This window comes from Chionomys nivalis, chromosome 1 (assembly GCF_950005125.1).
Source record: "Chionomys nivalis chromosome 1, mChiNiv1.1, whole genome shotgun sequence".
Lineage (NCBI taxonomy): Eukaryota > Metazoa > Chordata > Mammalia > Rodentia > Cricetidae > Chionomys > Chionomys nivalis.
Window position 1 is genome coordinate 9647546 of NC_080086.1, and position 18519 is coordinate 9666064.

General features: G+C 42.6%; 1 protein-coding gene across 1 annotated transcript in view; it reads right to left on the reverse strand.

Annotated features, from left to right (window-relative positions):
• The window catches only part of Pde3a (phosphodiesterase 3A), a 286893-nt gene extending 269319 nt beyond the window's left edge, over window positions 1–17574 (reverse strand). Inside the window, exon 1 of the mRNA XM_057783982.1 lies at window positions 16615–17574. Within this exon, the coding sequence (XP_057639965.1) occupies window positions 16615–17574 (960 nt within the window). The remainder of the gene's footprint in view (window positions 1–16614) is intronic.
• Window positions 17575–18519: the final 945 nt, after the last annotated feature.

Genomic DNA, 18519 nt, shown 5'->3' on the forward strand with positions numbered 1-18519 from the left:
GGCCTCATGCAGGTGCAGGAAAGAACTCTGATGTTGCCTTATTTTCCCTGAGGTTTTAACCCACGAATTAGCTTTCTCTCTCTCTCTGAAACCTCCCTATCAGTCATAGTAAGGAAGCCTGGATAGTGTGACCACATACTTGGATATACTCTTGTTACGGGAGATAATGCCTCTCTATTGGACTCACACTCAAAGAAAACTATCAGTGAAGTTTCACTCCCTGAGCCCATCCATTTCCCCTAACGCTCATTTTCTATGGCTGGAAATTATGCACATTTCCTCCTTGAAGGGTGTGGGTTTCTCAACTTCAGGAAGCTAGAAGGTGAATGCACTCTGTGACCTCCCCATGAGCACACAGTGATTCCTTATGTCCTGTAGCCATCAATCTATCTACTGCAAGTTCACACCAGCAGGACCTTCTCCATGATGGGAAATGTCCCTTAGTCCCTACAACTTCTGTGCTGTCAGACCCCTTTGGAGAAAGTGTTCCAGTGACAACTCCACCCTCTTGTGATCTGCATGATGCATGGAAGGCTTCCTCCCTCACTTCACCTTTTGATATCTCTTCTACCAGTGAAGTAATGGGAACCAGAGGATTTCCAAGGAGCAGGAAAAGAGACGCAGTCCACAACAGACACTAACCACTGCCAAGGCCAACTGAAAAGAATGACCAGTCGTTCAACAAGTGGGAAAGTCTGGAAGAAACATATGGGGAGACAATCTTGCAAAGATTAATTTACGAAGACTGCTCAGATGCACAGTGTATGGATAAATGATTACTCACTTGCCCCGACGGCTTTAAGCAAATCAAAACTACAATGATTGGGTTAAACAGATGCTATGTGTTAGAAAACAATGGTACTTAGGGTAAATAATGAGAAAAAAAGGTTTCCTGATTTTTTCCTATGAAGTTGTATGATTTATTTCATATTATACTCATAGTACATTCAGCTATTACAAGCTAAGATAATACTATGTTCTTTGGGGCTATATTAATAACTTGACACAAAAGCAATAGAGTTAATGATAAGACAAAAGCAATTCAATGCCTGTTGGTTTCAATATGTGTAAAAACCATTTTGAAATGTTACTTCTATATTGAGCCTTTGGTGCTAGAACTGTATTTTTTTTAAAAAAAAATATTTATTTATTTATTATGTATATAATATTCTGTCTGTGTGTATGCCTGAAGGCCAGAAGAGGGCACCAGACCCCTCTACAGATGGTTGTGAGCCACCATGTGGTTGCTGGGAATTGAACTCAAGACCTTTGGAAGAGCAGGCAATGCTCTTAACCTCTGAGCCATCTCTCCAGCCACTGCTAGAACTGTATTTAGATTTAATTTGAGGATTATATTACTGACTATTACCACTGTTTTTAGTTGCCCTATAAAACCTGATGGTAAGACCCTAATGCTGAAGACACGACATACTCGAGCCATAGGACATGAAGAAAGAAAGTTGGTACTGACCTGGAAGGTTCCATACACACATTAGGGGAGGAAAGTAATCAGCAGACCTTCTCATCTGTGAACCTGTGAACTACAGTAACAACTGGCCTCATGAGATTTGTCTGCTGATGCAACAATGGCCCAAATATGGGAGTAACCAACCACTTTCAGACTGGATTTAAAGCAGGCTCTACAAGAGTCTCTAACACGTGCCTGATAGTGTTATCTAGACCAAAAACCCATGACTGTTATAGAGCCCCGGGAAGAAGCTCACACTATTATTATCCTAAATGGACATGGTAATAAATACCCCCATAGGTTCTTATCTTTATCTTCCCATAGATAAGCACATCTCTCATCATAAAGATTCTTTTTGAAGTAGATTGTGGTTAACAAACACAAAGACCGACAACTGGTCAACAGGCAGAAAATAAGAGACTGTAGAGTACCCAGGCCTGAATGAGACATCTATATCCCACACGTACTTACAACATGAAAGGAGGCAGAAGGTTTTAAGGGCCAGAGGTAGTGGATACCTGTGCAAAACAGTGTGTGCCAGACATGACAACACCACATGATCTCACAGCAGCTACAACTGCATGATCAAGAACTACACACAAACAAACCAGCCAAAACTCCAGTTTGGATGGGAAAGGAACTCACAAAGTCTTGCTTCTATCTGATTACCTATTGAAAACTGACGGCTAGTTGGGGATCGTATGTTCTTTTCTGCGATGCATCCCCTACGAGGGGCCGTGTTCCAGGAGATAGCGACACAATCATTCACACACAGACACGGCACTAACTAGAGTCAGTGGAATTTTTAAAAGGAGCCCATGAAGCTAACAACTGTGAAAATAAATTTATCTTTCAAAATAAAATATGGCTTATAATATCAGCTAGTCTGAAAGCAATCAGAAACAAAACTCAGGTAGGGATTACACGACACATTTGGCACATAGTGGCATCATCATCCATTTGGTAAATAAGCTCAAGAGCTCAATAAATTTTGTCTCTTTTCAAATGTCATCTGTCTCCTCTGAAGCACCTGTGGCAGCTCTAGCATGTTCCCCTCTTTCCACTCTTTTCTGACTGCCCATTAGTGACTTCAACTACAACTTATCCATATTGCAACAGCAATGCAATCAACCTACATGGAACCGCATGTTTTCTAAGATCAGAGAAAATGTTTGTGTAACTACATGAAAAACCGCTGTCCTCATTTAACTTAGCTCTTCTTGTATTTAGCTTACAGCCTTCCATGTCTCAGCTAAAGGCTATAGAGACTGTCCTCATCCCCCCAGGACATCTGATGGAAGCTCCTTCCTCTTCTTCCCACTCACACAACCTTCAAATCATACATTAGGCTCTATGATTCTTATGAAACAGTCAGAATCAGTTATTTCCAAAAAGTGTGCAAACACACACATTTTAAGGCTTTCGTCTATCACAATCTAGCATTTCTATCCAACATTAGTATAATAACTTGTCAGTTAGCCTCTGTAACAACTTTATGAACTAGGTTTACAGTTGAGAAAAATTAATAGACAGGGTAGTCAAGAAATAACTTATAAGCTAATCCCAAAAGGGAAATAATGCAAAAATTTATTAGTGTTTGGATTCACAAACTGCTTTTCATTTTGTTGTGTGGGTTTTGTTTTTAAAGACCAGGTCTCCTGTATCCCAGGCTAGTCCAAAATGCACCGTGTTTCTTAGGCTAGCACTGAACTCCTGATACTTCTTGGGCCTCCCAAGTACTGGAACTACAGGAGTTTGGCACCATATCTAGATGTCACAAAGTACCCTATGTGCCCACACATATGCACACATTTGTTTGCATATGGGTTTGTAAATGTGTTTTCCCACAATAAAAACCTTCTACCAAAGTCCAGATCTACTCAGGTCAGACTAGCCATATAGTGCAAGTAGATGTAAGTTTGCATCCTTATATCCCTCATCCAAGGCATCTGGATTGTTCCTTAAAACTCTTCAGTGCTCCAGAACCCACTAGAAGACCCAGACTACTTGATGGGAAGATCCAGATATATGCACTTTAATGGATTTTTCAAGTGATTATTCATCCACACTAGATTCTGTGAATCATGGCAAATACATCAAATCATGGCAAAAGCACAACATGGTGAGGCATTGCACAAAGGAAGCCAGACGATCTTCTCACAGATTTTGACATCACCTATACACATCTGTGAATCCTAAGTGTGCACTATTGATGGAGGTAGTTCTTGTATTTTATCTGTTGCTTTCATTGGTTAAGTAATAAAAAAACTGCCTTGGCCCCTTTAATAGGACAAAAAATTAGGTAGGCGGAGTAAACAAACAAAATGCTAAAAAAAAAAAGCCGAGTCAGGAGTCGCCATAATTCTCTCACTCCAGACAGACACAGGTTAAGATCTTTCCTGGTAAGCCAACTCATGGTGCTACACACAATATTAAAAATGGGTTAGATCAATATATAAGAGCTAGCCAATAAAAGGCCAAAACTAATGGGCCAGACAATGTTTAAAAAAATACAGTTTCCATATAATTATTTCAGAACATAAGCTAGTCATGCGGGCAGCCGGGTGACAGAACAAAGCCCGGCCACTCTTATTACAACACACTATTATAAATCATAAACCACCCTTTGCTTCCCTTGGCATGATAGTTACATGAGAATAAACCACAGCAGGAGAAGCATCAAGGGGGAGATAAGAATGCCAACATACTGATGCACTCAGAGGACAGCAACACTGTCAAGCAGAGTCAGAGGTAGAATAAGTTACAGATAATTGTTGACATTTTTTATTCAGAGACCAATGGCCAAACATTGCAGAGCTCTGGGAGTCCTGCTGAGGAGAAAGAGGATTGTAGGAGGTGGGGGGGGCGGTGTCAGGGACATTGAAGGAAAACCCACAGAAACAGCTAAGCTGGCTCACATGAACTTGCAGAGTCTGAACCAACAAGAAGCAAGCTGCATGGGACCAACCTAGGCCCTCTGCATTTATGAGACAGTTGTGTAGCTTGGTCTATTTCTGGGACTCCTGGAATTGGAGCATGGGCTGTCCCTGGTGTTTTGGCTGGCTCTTGGGAACCTAGTCCTTGTGCTGGATTACAGGGGGAGGTGCTTGAGCTTGTTGACATTTTTAATCCATTCTATTCACATGAGAAGTTTAAATTTATATGAAATTGCCAGCAAGTTCATTTACAAGTCAATGTGACAAACAAGATCAAGAACTAAAGAATAAGAATCCTTATCTGGGAAAGTTCACGTCACGAAATCTGACCCACAAGACAGCACAAGAAGCATGTTTAAAGAGTTAACCACTTAATTTTGATTGTTTTCTTTCTGCCCAAGCAAACTTTAGCATGAGTTGTGCGCGCTCATTTTTATGGGCTTGCATTTCTGACTGACACTTTATGTTTGCGATAACTCACTTATCAGTGTTCACTCATATCTTTCTCCAACATTCCCAACCTAATTCTCACGCTTCAAACTCGGCCCAGCTAATAGCTGGAAGAAGTTTCACTGCTCACACTTAGAAAATCTAACAATAGTTCTCCGGAGGGGTTTAGAAGATGCAACCCAACTATGATTCAAATAAAAAGGAATGAGGAGACTGTCACAATGAGCTGCCACTGAATAAATTTATTGGGAGGTATGTCCTGGCTGTCTAGAAAAATAATTCCAGTTACAGGAAATAACAAAACTCTAAGAGTAAGACAGTCACTATTTGAGATAAGACACATACAGCTCATTTACTGTTAGAAGCTTTGCTTCTAAATATTTCATTAAAATAATTAACAAATTCACAGTTGACTTGATTATAATTTGAGGTTGTAAAAAATTTCAGTGTGGAACTAACTCCTAATTTTCCAATGGAAGTCATATTTAGATTTTGTAAAATGTATTCAAAGGACCCCAACATTAAAAGTTGTCCTGAACATAAATCAAATCTACTGAGAGAACCGACAGCTACAGAAAGAGAAATCAGTCACCATTGAAAAGTCAGAACTTTTTCCCAAATAGTCTATTAAGTTTCTCTGAGGGTCATGACAGTCTAAATAACATACTTGAAACAAACGTCCTATTCAATGAAAAGACAAGATTTCTACTGAGTATTAAAACTGAACCAGGAAGATGATCTTTATTTACTGAAGTTTTTCTAATTTAGCAAGCCATACTCTACTAAACACCAGGGTGGCAAAGGTATGATTCCTGGGTAAACTCTTTCTTTCTTTCTTTCTTTCTTTCTTTCTTTCTTTCTTCCTTCCTTCCTTCCTTCCTTCCTTCCTTCCTTCCTTCCTTCCTTCCTTCCTTCCTTCCTTCCTTCTTGTCTGTCTGTCTGTCTCTCTGTCTGTCTGTCACTCTTTATAGTTCAGCCTGGTTCCGATCTCATGATTCTCCTACTCCAACCCCCAATGGCTAGTTTCACAGGTCTGCACCTCCATGCCTGGCTATAAATGTTTCCTTTCCTTTCCATAAAATGATGTCAGCTGTTAGAGCTGGAGTGACAGATCAGTAGTTAAGAATTCACACTGCTCTTGCTGAGCACTGAGTTCGGTTCCCAGCCCTCATGTCAGGAGGCTGATCACTGCTTGTAACTGCAGCTCCAGGGTATCCAGTGCAGTCTTCTGGCTTCCCAGGGCACCGATACTCATCTGCACACATACACACATACTACTCAAAAAACAAACATTTATACAACAGTGATCTTGAATGTAGATTTGGTGATTTTTCAGTTGTCAATGATCTAGAAATAAAGAAACAAGACATATGTTGAACATGGGATTTCCCACGAGTAAGGGTGCGGAGAATTCAGTCCTACATGTGACACATCATAGAAGTTTTAAAACCGTTTTATTTTTACTTTATGTGTGTGAGAGCCTGAATGTATGAAAGTGTAGCATGTGCATACAGTGCCTGTGAAGGCCAGAAGGGGGCGATGGAACCCCTGAAACTGCAGTTACGGCTGTGTGAGAGCAGCCCGTGCAGTTGGGAACTGAATCCAGGTCCTCAGCAAGGGCAGGCAGAGTTCTTAACCACTAAGCCATCTTTCCAGGTCCTCAGAAGACATTTTAAACAGCAGGAAAAAGAAATGCCAACATCACATCAACTCTGTAAATTCCCAGGCGTGTCCATGGTCGTTTTTCTTTGCTTTAAACATTTTAGTCTCTACCCAAGAGGGGATAAATATTTTATTTAACAGACATTTCTTTTCCGTCCACACATCCTGCCAGCTAGCACCTACAAAAAACAAGGCACTCAGCCAAAATCTTCTAAGGGAAATGTTTATGGGTAAAATGGGGAGACTGCAAAATTGATTTCTTTTCTAATGAAAACTGTCATGGTCTGAATGTAACTTCTTTTATTCCATGGCTTACAAAGAAATCCCCCATGAAACATACACCAGTACCTACGCTCTGTCTCCTTCCAAAGCTTAGGGGCACTACTACAGTGACTAGACCTCAAAACACTAACCCCACAATGGAACTGGGGAATTGTAGTGTTTCTCACATGAACCTGCTATTTTGATCCCATGAAATCCTTTGGATCAAAACAAACAAAAACGCTAGTTTCTCTATCTGTATTCATACCACCTGCAAAAGTAATAAGGACGCCATTGGCTGCACATAGAAGTACACAAATCTGCCAGCAGGCAAAGTGTACCCCCACAACCTCTCTGTGAAGTCAGAACTCCCACTGGGTTTATCAAAGTGAATTGTGTATGCCTGGAGAGTGGAAATGCCTGCCACAGCCTTAGCGTAAATACTCAGTGCTTCGCAATGACATCAGAAGAGGGAAAAGTTTTATTAAAACCCTATTAACTCCAAACCACAAGCTTCTTGTCTAAAGTCATTCCAGTGTTCTCGAAGTTACCTGTGGAGGACAGAAAGGCATTCTTTACATTTTTAGATGCCCTTGAGAGAAAAGAATTTATTAAGTAAAAAGAACATGAAATAAAATGGAGAGAGAGGAGCCGGGAGAGGAAGAAGGGGAGAGAGAGAGAGAGACAGAGACAGAGACAGAGACAGACAAACAGACAGAGAAAATGACTAGGGAAAATTCTAAAACACCAATAAATAGAATAAACTAGGGGAAATGGAAAAATAGCTAGCTACGTTTAAATGTAAACTCAGATAGTGAATGTCTATTACAGTGCATATTTTGGGGGTACTTCTGTCAAGTCTAAAGTCAGCGTGACTGAAATGAACCTCATCCACATTACTCCTTCACATCCAGATTTCCTTACCTGTATAACACGTTTATGTTGCTTTGGGGGTTTTATTAATTATTTCCTGGGTGTTATGTGAGAAATCTAGTATCTATTTTTGTTTATTTATTTACTTATTTTGTGGTTTCTCGAGACAGAGTTTCTCTGTGTAACAGCTCTGGCTGTCCTGGGACTTGCTTGGTAGACCAGAATGGCTTTGGATGCACAGAGATCTGCCTTCCTCTGCCTCCCAAGTGGTGGGACTAAAAGCATTTTACCACCACCGCCCAGCATTGTAAAGGTAAAATAATATGCCTTGACTTATGTGGCTATCTGTACCATATTCAGATAAAAATCATCATACACAGAATATGTGCATTACTTTACTTGTATAGATCTATATCTGTAGATATAGTTAGAAAAAAAGCACATCTTGTATGAAAGCATTTTTGTCATTAAGTCTGCATACCGTCAGAGCTCCATCTAGAATTCATGACTCCACGGAATTTGATGGGAAACAATTTTAAACATACTGAGACTTCTTCCCATGAAATCAGTCTGTAATCCCAGCCTGTTTCTTGAATTTAGAAAGGGACTTAAAGACCTAATCTGCCTTTCTAGAGGCCACATTCTGCACCATGCAACTCTCTAGGCTTCCTTATACACATAACAGAGCCCCTGTTCTCCTTCCGCTCCCAGGACTAATATCCCCACAAGCAAGGGATCTTCACAGGTACCACTAACAGGTCTGCCACTTTAGCTGCTTCTGTTAGAAGGACAATGTCTCTCTCTGTACATATCAACACTTTTGCTACCAAAGAGTGCACTCTGATCAACCTAGACACGTGATATGGAGGCAGTTGCAATCCCCAGCACACAGAAAATCAGGAAAGACAAGCCCACAGTGAACTGTGACACTGTCCTGAATCAAGTACACAGACTCTTCCCTAAAGACTGCAAAGTTTCCCCCAAACTCGAATAACTACATTTGCATTTTCAAATACTGACAAAAACATGAAATGGTTGCCAACTGTTAGGATGGGATGAAAGGTGCAATCAGAGTTATGCCAGAGTCAGAAGCATGGTTTTTAAACGCTGCCGTTGATCTATGTAAATTTTCATTATATGTGAAGATACAACATTGAAACGCATACACGTCATCTAGCTGAAAATATATATCTAACACTGACCAATACGCTGGCCTGAATCATAATTATGGCCTGAATCACGAGCAGAAAGCTAGAACAAACTGAGAATGCCTTTAGCATAAAACACATGTTGGATATTTGGCTCAGTACAAGCAAAATAGAATGTAATGTTTCGCCATTTTCATCTTGACTACATGCTGGGTCAAACGTAGGATTATTATGCATTTTATCTCTCCTTTTAGTCTTTTTTATGTAAATACTAGAAAATGCAAGGCTAAATGGGTGTTGTATTTCTACTAAATATTCAAGGCACTCACCTAGGATACTGGCAAAACTATTTTCATCAAAGCCACTGGGTGACACTGTTCTCCACAAAATTGACACAACCAAGGCAATTTCCTGGCAAGGGAAAATGACACATGTACAGGATGTGTACATGTCATGCATGCACACGCAAGTATGCCCACGCCTATATGTGTAAATACACACAAGCCTGTCACCCAACCAAGTTTATCTCTTTAAAAGCATCCATCATCTCGGGGTGAAAGATTTGGGAGCTTTGGACTTTGACCACTGTTCGGAACTCACAGCCTTGACAATTCGAAGGGTAAAGGCAGCTAGGACAAAATCATCCACCGAACCATGCAGAAAGACTTTCGTTTGTGGCTTTCCGGAAAGGCCTCTGTCCTTTAAATCACAATGTCCCTCGCATGCTCCCCTAGGTTCACAAGCACTTTCATTTTTATGACTCTTGGGGGAGACTGGACAAACTAATTTCGGGGACATACGCAGCTGTTTTTGCTAACAAAGAAGGTTTTACAGCTTCTAAGATCGTTTTTCTTGGCTTGTGTTTAAAATCCCGAACATCTTTCAATCAATTAAAAAAAAAATGGGAAAACAAATAGCTGTAAGCTGCCACTGGAGACTTCGGGCGGGAAGATGAAGATTCCACAGTTAGGCTTTTCAAAGCCATGAACACCTGTGGGTGGACGAGCTGACAACACCATACTCACAATCCGGAGCTGCCTGATCTTGTCATTTCATTGCAATAATATAAGAACTTTCATGCTAGTTTTACCTCTGACATACAGTCGCCTAAATTGGATTGGCGATCCTGACTTGGTTCCTTAGGTAAGACCACAAATGATGTCTGGGTTTGGCACTGTCCACCACAGTCCCTTCCTGAATGTTTCCCAGGGAGCCATCCACTGTCACAGTACTGAGTCTTTTCAGTTGGGCTACGAAAATATATTTCCTTGACCCTTCTTCCTCTTCCCTCCCTCTGAAATCGGACTAGCTCGGTCTGGTAACTACAGCCCGGCCTTGGGTGGAGCATTATTCTACACCATTGGAAATAATTATGAGCTCCATGAACGATCTAAATAGTACAGCACAGCCGATGTGCTCTCTTGAACACACAGCATGTCCTATGTCTAAATAATCCAGCATAGCCGATGTGTTCTCTTGAATACACTGCATGTCCTATGTCCAGTAGCATTTTATCTTTATTTCAAACCCTACCACCAACGCCCACTAGTTTCCATTCCTAAAGATAGGCTCTACACTTCCAAAGGTAAAACTGCTTCAAATTTAAAACATGGATGTTTAACATTTGAGCACTAAAGATTTTCCATTTATCTAACATATGGGCATTTTTTACCTAAAAGCAATTTTGCATAGAATTTCAGGAAACAGATGAATGGGCCCTACATCCAAGTTTAAAACCTGATACTATCTATATTCTTTAACCCATTTCTTTCCTTTTTGCTTTTTGAGAGAGGGTCTCACATAGCTCCAGATATTTTTAACCTTGTAGGTAGTGGAAATTCCTGCTACCACCCACCTCCCAGCGCTGGGATGACAGGTATGTGACTCCATGTATCGTCTAAATGGCCACTCCACATTCCCTGTGATTTTCTCTTATGCAGGGACCTCATCTCCCCAGTGTTGTTCTAAGCCCTGGAGGGCCAGAGGCAGCATCTTCTCAGTGTGTGTGCAGTTTGGTCACAAGTGTACAATGTCCTGTGCACAAATGTGTTAATGTGACATTTGATGGGCTGCCTGACCAAAGGCCTACATACATGACATTAACTGAGAGAAGTATTTCCTTTTAAAACAGTATTATATACAAGACAAATAGTATGACCAATCCATGTTTTTGACAATTATCCACCTGTGAATAACCCATATCAACTTATCTTTTACCCATGGTGATCAAATCTGTTTATTTTATGTTGCAAACTGCGCAAACATACATGCTCAGCTCAAAGTTAAAACAATTCTCAAAGGTAGTTTTATCCCCCCCCCAAAAAAAAGACAAAAAATCTTCTCTACAAAAAATAATTGCAGTAAAAATACTTTCAACAATAAAAGTCCATAAAGGCAATTGTTTCTTATCTATAGAAAGGAATAGAGAGGTATTGGACCATTTATAATCAACAACCTTAACATGCAAATGCAAGAATGCAAAACCTAAAATGTAAGAACACAGAGTTTTGGTGACACTGGGGTTCTTCAGAATTATGTGTGAGGACTTCGTTAGACAGATAAATGTGGAGTGTGGGCACAAGCTGTGGTTTCAATCTGCAGGTAAAGCTTTTAGAAAATATAATTATTAAATATCACACAGAAAAGAGAAAGACGCCATGGGTGAAGAGATCCACAGGAAACAAGCAGCAATGTATCCATGGAGTGTGGATAGGTATCTGCCCACAACGCTAAAGAAACATTGCAAATGTTTCAGCTTGTCAATGTCTCTCCAGGCACTATGCGATACAATAGTAGCATTGATCCCATATGCTCACAACCAGGCTCTCTGAAAAAAGCAACTTCCACCCTAATCCCCAACAAACTCACTCCCTTAAAGGAATCAAATGAGAGTTTTCAATGAAGTGAACATAAACTCTAGCAAGCTGTGGCCAGCACGAACCATATTAATTGAAGGAATTTTAAAATAGGAGGTTTATTGGCTTGATAAACTCCCCACCTCAATAGAACCTATAAGAAGGATTTCAACATAGAAAGGTCAGTGTGGCCAGAGCTTCGGGGATCCGGGTGCCTGCAGACATAAGTCCCAGAGCTAACTCTCTGCAGAGTTACAACAGATCCACGCACGCGTCACAACAGATAAAATGCATGTTTCTCATGCCCGTGTCGCTCATCCAGCCCGCCTGTACCCCCTCCCCCTCCCCAGACTTTTCCAGATGTATTTCATACACAGAGTCACTGTTCTGGCTGTTTATTTAATTAACATGACAGCCCGGCACACACTGTTTCTTTCAGCTCTACAGTTAAACTTTTTACACTTTAGACTCAAGACAGAAAGAGTAAAGTGACTGTTTTCACTCCTCCCAACCTCTGGAAATTTATATAGATTTTCTGACTCTTTCTGTTAGTTAAAATGGTCCTTTGGTATGCTTTAAATATCTGTATTCACAAAGTAAAAAAAAAATCACAGGAAAACAAAACATTATTTTCCCACCTTTCCCAGGAGGTTCAAAACCCCTGTTCGCCTTTTCAGAGGTTGACATTAAATTTAATTCTGTCACCAAGACATAATCAATATTTCCATTTATATCATTATAAACTGAGGAATAATACTGAAATATGATAGAAGCCTCAATTTAAAATCCCATGTTTCTTAAATATATCCAATATAAGAAACATAGCAAAATACATTTAGAAATGTACCCAGCATCCTATATGTTCAGAAAAATAGAGAATGGCTCTGTGATAGAATACTTGCCTGAAACACATGAGGTCCTGGCTATTTTAAATGCTAAAGTTCTACTAAGAGGACCAGCATTATGGCTCAGTGGGAAAAGGCACTTGCCACCAAGCCTAAGGACCAGAGAAAGATTTCAAGAACCCACATGGTGGAAAGGAGGGCTAAGTTCTGCAAGTTATCCTCTGACCCTGTAAACACGTTATAGTATGTTAGTGCGCTCTCTCGCTCTCTCTCTCTCTCTCTCTCTCTCACACACACACACACACACACACACACACAAAATTTTTAAAAAACTGTCTCCAAAATTATTTGAGAAGAAATAATTCTGTGCATTTTCATCTGTACTGATAAGACTATCAAGTTTTATTTGATTTAAGCAATGGCATAGGAAAGCCTACCACATGCCCACTGTCCAGTGACCACCAACAGAAACCATTATCTTATCTTCTTTTTTTTATTGTTTGCTTCGGGGTGGGGGGCTTTAAAATGTCTTTCTCATCCCAGTGATTAACAACTTGGCCCTTGTCTGCTATTAAACTTTACTTCCACTGCAAAGACATTCACATAGGCTAACAATTCTCAACTGAGTGCTTAAAGAAACAGCCACAGGAGAGTGTAACTTTTACTTTAGTAAGACAAAGCACATATTTGTATATAAACATATTTGTCTACATTTCTGTTTGCCATTGTGTCTCTCACCAAAAAAATTAGCCATTAGTGTGGCTCAAAGACAACATTCATGGGGAGAGCTGGATGATTTGTATCTTCTTTTTTCTTATAAAACCATACGTTTAAAATATTAAATGCTTAACAGGTAACTAAAATAAAATTAGGTTTGGTTTGGAATCCATTAGAAATTAATGGGTATGCTGCTTTCAGTAATTACAAAGAAGTGAGTGTCCAATAGTTCTATGATGCATACAGAGAACAGGCATGCCTCGAGTATTTTCCTAAAATTGAGAGTTGCAGAACTAACTTCGTGCTGAAAATAGCACTTATTAATCAAAATCATCCAATAAATGCTAGGTGTTCTGTATATTGGAAGTTAGCAGGGGGTTGAAGTAAGGTGGCAAGGCTATCGCTGCTGTCAGATGTGAGAATTCTCCAGAGGAGATATACACCTTAGCTGATTCCAGTCTTCCAAGACTATCATTCTAAAAAGACACTGACCTAACATCACAGCCTCAGTCTCCAAGATACAGGGCTGGCAAGACTCAACCAGAAAGATGCTGCCCAGGCTGTTCCTTCTCAGAAGACACTTTCTGTTGCCTTCAGACACACCTGATGCCTCCCTCGCTGACCAAAACTAGACCTGCTTTTCCTTTCTGTGCTACAAATTATCTGTGCTACAACTCAATTCTATATGGGCTATCTCAACAAGAAACTTTATAACTCTAGACTCAGGGGAAGATAGGAGGGAGGAAGGGAGGGAGGGAGGGAGGGAGGGAGGGAGGGAGGGAGGGAGGGAGGGAGGATGTCAGGCAGGAAGACAGGCTTGCTTTATGTGAATTTTAGCATATATTCTCCAGTGCCCCTTTAGGAGATGAAAGCCACTGATAAGAGGGAATTTTCAAGCAGTGGTTACTGTCACCCTCACAGAGAAGGTAAGTGCCCCAACCGTCTCACTTTTAAACTCCACAATGAGCAATAGCTAAGTCATTACCGAGGAGGCCTCTGTCTGTGTTGCCTCTCAGTACTATTGAAAACTTACTGATTGCCTACAAGATCTGCCTTATTCAGAAAAGAACTAACCAGACAGCACTCGGGGAGTGGTAGATGTTCGTTTTACAATTATTTTCACTCTGGACTTCGTCAAGTATGCAAATGATCATGACACCCTTTGCCCTCTTAATCAGAAGTTTGCTTCCTCGTGATAAAAAAGATAAGCCATTTACTATATGGCTCCTAACCTTTTCACAGAGTTTGACCAACGTATGAGCTGCCACCTCACCCTATCTCATAAGATACTATCCCATGTCAGCCACACCCATTCCCCACAATTATGTTCAGCAACAGCTTTGATGGGTCATATATGAAAACCAGCCTTCAGTGAGCACACCTTCACCCATGCCCTCATTAAAACTTCAAGGGTCCGGTTGTCACTGCATGCAACCCCAGCTCCCTATCACCTTAAGTGAGAGTTTCTAGCTTTAGGTCATCCTTCCTCAACACTCCTTCAACAAAAATAATTGCCAAAGAAAATAATCAGGATAGATGATTCATGTACACTATACATGCAACTAATCAATAAAACCTTTAAAAAATCAAGCTCAATAGACCTTTATGAGATCATTACAGTCTTTCATTTACCAATGGGAAGCAGAGAAAACCTATACAAATCTATGCTCATCAGCAAAGTTGCTCCGTTCACCTGAAGGCCTTCTGATCTCAAATCCACTCTGAGCTCCCTTAATCGGAAATGTCAGAAATTTAATTCTGAGGGCTAAGTGGCATTAATATGGAGTCAAATTACTTCTGATTCAATCCAGATTTTTCCTGTAAATTAGGCTTCAATGTTGGCAAAGATCACATCACAGTTCCCTTTAAGTTCAAGAGAAGTGTATTGTCGATGTCTTTTTGATAATCATGTTTTCATTCAGAAAGTTCTCTCTTCTGAACCCATCTGTACTTATACTTTATTCTAATGATCACCAAATATCTACACAACTAAGCATCAACCAGTGGCCTATGTTCTTCTCTTTGCTCTTTAAACCAAGAAATATTTGTCTCCGCTAAACAAAAAGTTAAATAAGTACATTTGTTTTAAAGCAAGCACAAGCATGGAATGTTGTCATCCAGTCCGCTACATAAAGTCAAAGAGCCACCCATCTGGGTAATCAACTCCATTTCAGAAACAAACCAGCCACTCACACCATATGGTGACTGATGTTTCTAAGGAACACCTCACCAATTATCCCTAGAATAACCAAAAAAGCAAAGGCTTACTATTATCCTAGGAACAGCCTTTTACCCTGAAAGTAACCTAATAGGATCATGGGTAGGCATGAATTTAAATAGGAAAAGTGTAAATTTCCATTTAGAGTGCAGAATCAGCTTTCTCAATCCCCTACAGCAAGTGTCAGATCTGGTGGAGAGAACTGAGGCGAAAAAAATAAAAAAACTCAGGTACAACTTGTGAATAAAATTGTAAACGGTTCTCCTATACCACGCAGGATTGCTACTTTGTGATACCAAAGACATTTGCAACCTCCTGCCCACTCCCCCCAAAGAACTGGTACACACAACTTCACTCCGAATTCAACTCCCCCATCTCCTTCTTCCTCAAAGGTACGTTATCAACAGCAATCTTAGAAAGTCTGGATTAATGTTTCCTGCAACCCTGAGGAAGTCATTTGAATTTCTATCCACTTAGGCTGATAAATGCGCGTGAGAAAGGTTACTTTTCTGAGTGAACAATAAAAGCATAGCTGCCAGTTCTGCACCATTCTAAAGTTCACACATAGCCCTCGGGTGTTAAGCCTGAGTTCAGAGTTCAACACACACTCGTGCCTAACAACTACAATACAGACCCATGTTGGCGGCCATCAGATGCGGCCTCTCCAAAGTCACTGCAAAAGAGAAGCGTCTCACCGTCAAGGATGCCTTCCCTGGCTACTGAAACTCTTCTACCGACTTTTATAAATGTTTACCTAGCACTTGATAAGGAATAAATTTTGTTATTTTACAAAAGACCCAGAAATAAAGGAAATACAGTGTTGAAAGACACTTACTTCCAATAAATAATTAAATAAGTAAGCTAATTCCAAAAATTTAGGGAGGGTAGAAATGCTTCACCAAGGGCACGCACTCACAAGCCAGGTGTAGGAGATTGAAAACATGCCCCAGCTGTGGAAGCCCGCGCACCGCCACTTAGCCACTTAATTTTGTTACTTTTTACTGTTTTCTGTTGCTCTGGTTGCAAACTACCCCACTAGATAGAGAACTGGGGAGAGAGAAAAAAAAAAACCCTACTTTCTTAGTAAGTGTAAAGTTGTACTGTTTGCCAGGCTGACTCCACTCCCTGCACTGTTTCAAGTTTTCCCGGAGCACCCCCAAAGGCGCCGCGCCCCAGCTTACCTGCTCCCTGGGTATGCAGGGCAGGGAGGTCCTCCGGTGCGACTTGCCGCTGCAGCCAGACATCTCGCCGGCCACCACGGAGCTGGACCGCCTCCTCCTCTTCCACCCCGGAATCTCTTCCTTGGTCCTCGCGCTCAGCTGGGACCTAAACCGCTCCCTGGGCGGAGCCGGCCCGGAGCACTGCGGCAGGATCTGCTCGGCGTACCTGGCCAGCAGCAACCCCAACACGGCCGCCAAGTAAGCCAGGTAAGGTCTCCAGGCGACCTTGAACCTCTCCAGGGAAACCAGGGCCACCGTCCGGAGCGCGCTAGTCAAGGCGACCATGAGGACGCCCAGCCTCAGTCTCAGCACCAGCCATGTCGCGCCACCCAGGCAGCTGAGCAGGACCCCCGCGGCGGGCAGTGACAGCAGGCGACCGTCCCCCACGCCCAGAGAGAGCTGCACCAGCGCTTCCCCGGCACAGCAGGCGACCAACAGCGCGACGGCCAGAGGCAGGCGCACCCCGGCGCGCAGCAGGCACAAGCCCATCCAGAAGAAGGCGCACAGGAGACTGAAGAGCAGCGCGGCCGGCTGCAGCCAAGGGCTGAGCTGCGCGCCGCCCCCGGGAGCACCTCCCCGAGGGCCCGGGAAGACGCCCCCTCGGGCTCCTTCCTCCTCCTCCTCCTCGGCCGCCGCCTCCTGACTCGACTCCAGCTTGCCTCCGACCTCCCCGCTGACCAGCCTCACTAGCAGCGCCAGCAGCACGGACAGGGAGCCCGCGCACAACGCCGAGGAGAGTTGCGGCGAGCGCCGGAGTGGTTGCAGCGCCTGGACTCCCCAACAACCTCGGCAATCCGGGCTCCACAGAGATGGAGGGGACGCACCCCGACGGTGGTGGTCCCAGCTGGACACCTGGGCGGGACTCGCCCTTCCGAGGCCCTGCTTGGCCTGGTCTTGGGCGGCCTCGCCCGGCACTGCCATGCTGTGAGCTCTGCAGGCAACCCCCTCGCGTCCCACCCGTGCGCCCGCGCCCTTTTAGATCGCACACTCTGAGTCCCTTCTCCCCGATCTCCGCGAAGTTTCAGCGTTGCAGAGAACTCAGGAGTGCGAGCTCAAGACTTCTTCAAGTTGGCAGCTAGCAGGATCAGCCTTGGATCTCCCCCCACCCTCTCTCTTCCTTTCTCTCTCAGAAATCCTTCGCTCCACCCTCAGCCCAAGTTTATACCCTATGGGGTCTCTTTCTACTTCGGGATTTTAACACTTGCCCAACACAAATGTTGCTCAGGGACCGCTGATTCTCTGACCATTCCCGGGCTCCCCTTTCCCGTCATCCCTTCTCTCCCCGCAGCAATCTCTCTCTCTCTCTCTCTCTCTCTCTCTCTCTCTCTCTCTCTCCTTCCTCTATCCTCTCCTCCACCCCATCTCTCCCCTCCCCCTCTCTATCTCTCCCTCTCCTCCTCCTCTTTCTCCCCCTCCCCCTTTCCCCTTTTCTATCTCTCCCTCTCCTCCCCCTTTATCTCTCCCCCTCTCTACTTGGCCGATCTTCCCTCTTGCTGCCACAGGACACAGACTTCGTTTCACAGAGGCAGGAAGCGGAGCCTCCCAGCCTTTCTGTGTCCAGTTCATGGCAAAGAGTAGGGGGCAAAGAAAAAAAAATAGAAAAGGAAGCTGAGACGTAGTGTCGAAGTTACCAAGTTCCACCGGAAAGAACCAATCTGTGAGCGGCTGCAGCAGCAAGGATGGAAGGAGAGCAGGAGCTGGTATGGAGAGGGATAGGGGAGGAGGAAAGGGAGGCGGTTAGCTTAGTTTTCTTTAAAAACCATTTTTCTTTCTTTTTGATGCACGGTGGGTGATGTTTTTGCTGAGGAAAAAAAAGCAAAGACTAGTGCTTAAAACTCTCAAAGATCCCACAATTCCTCTCGCTGG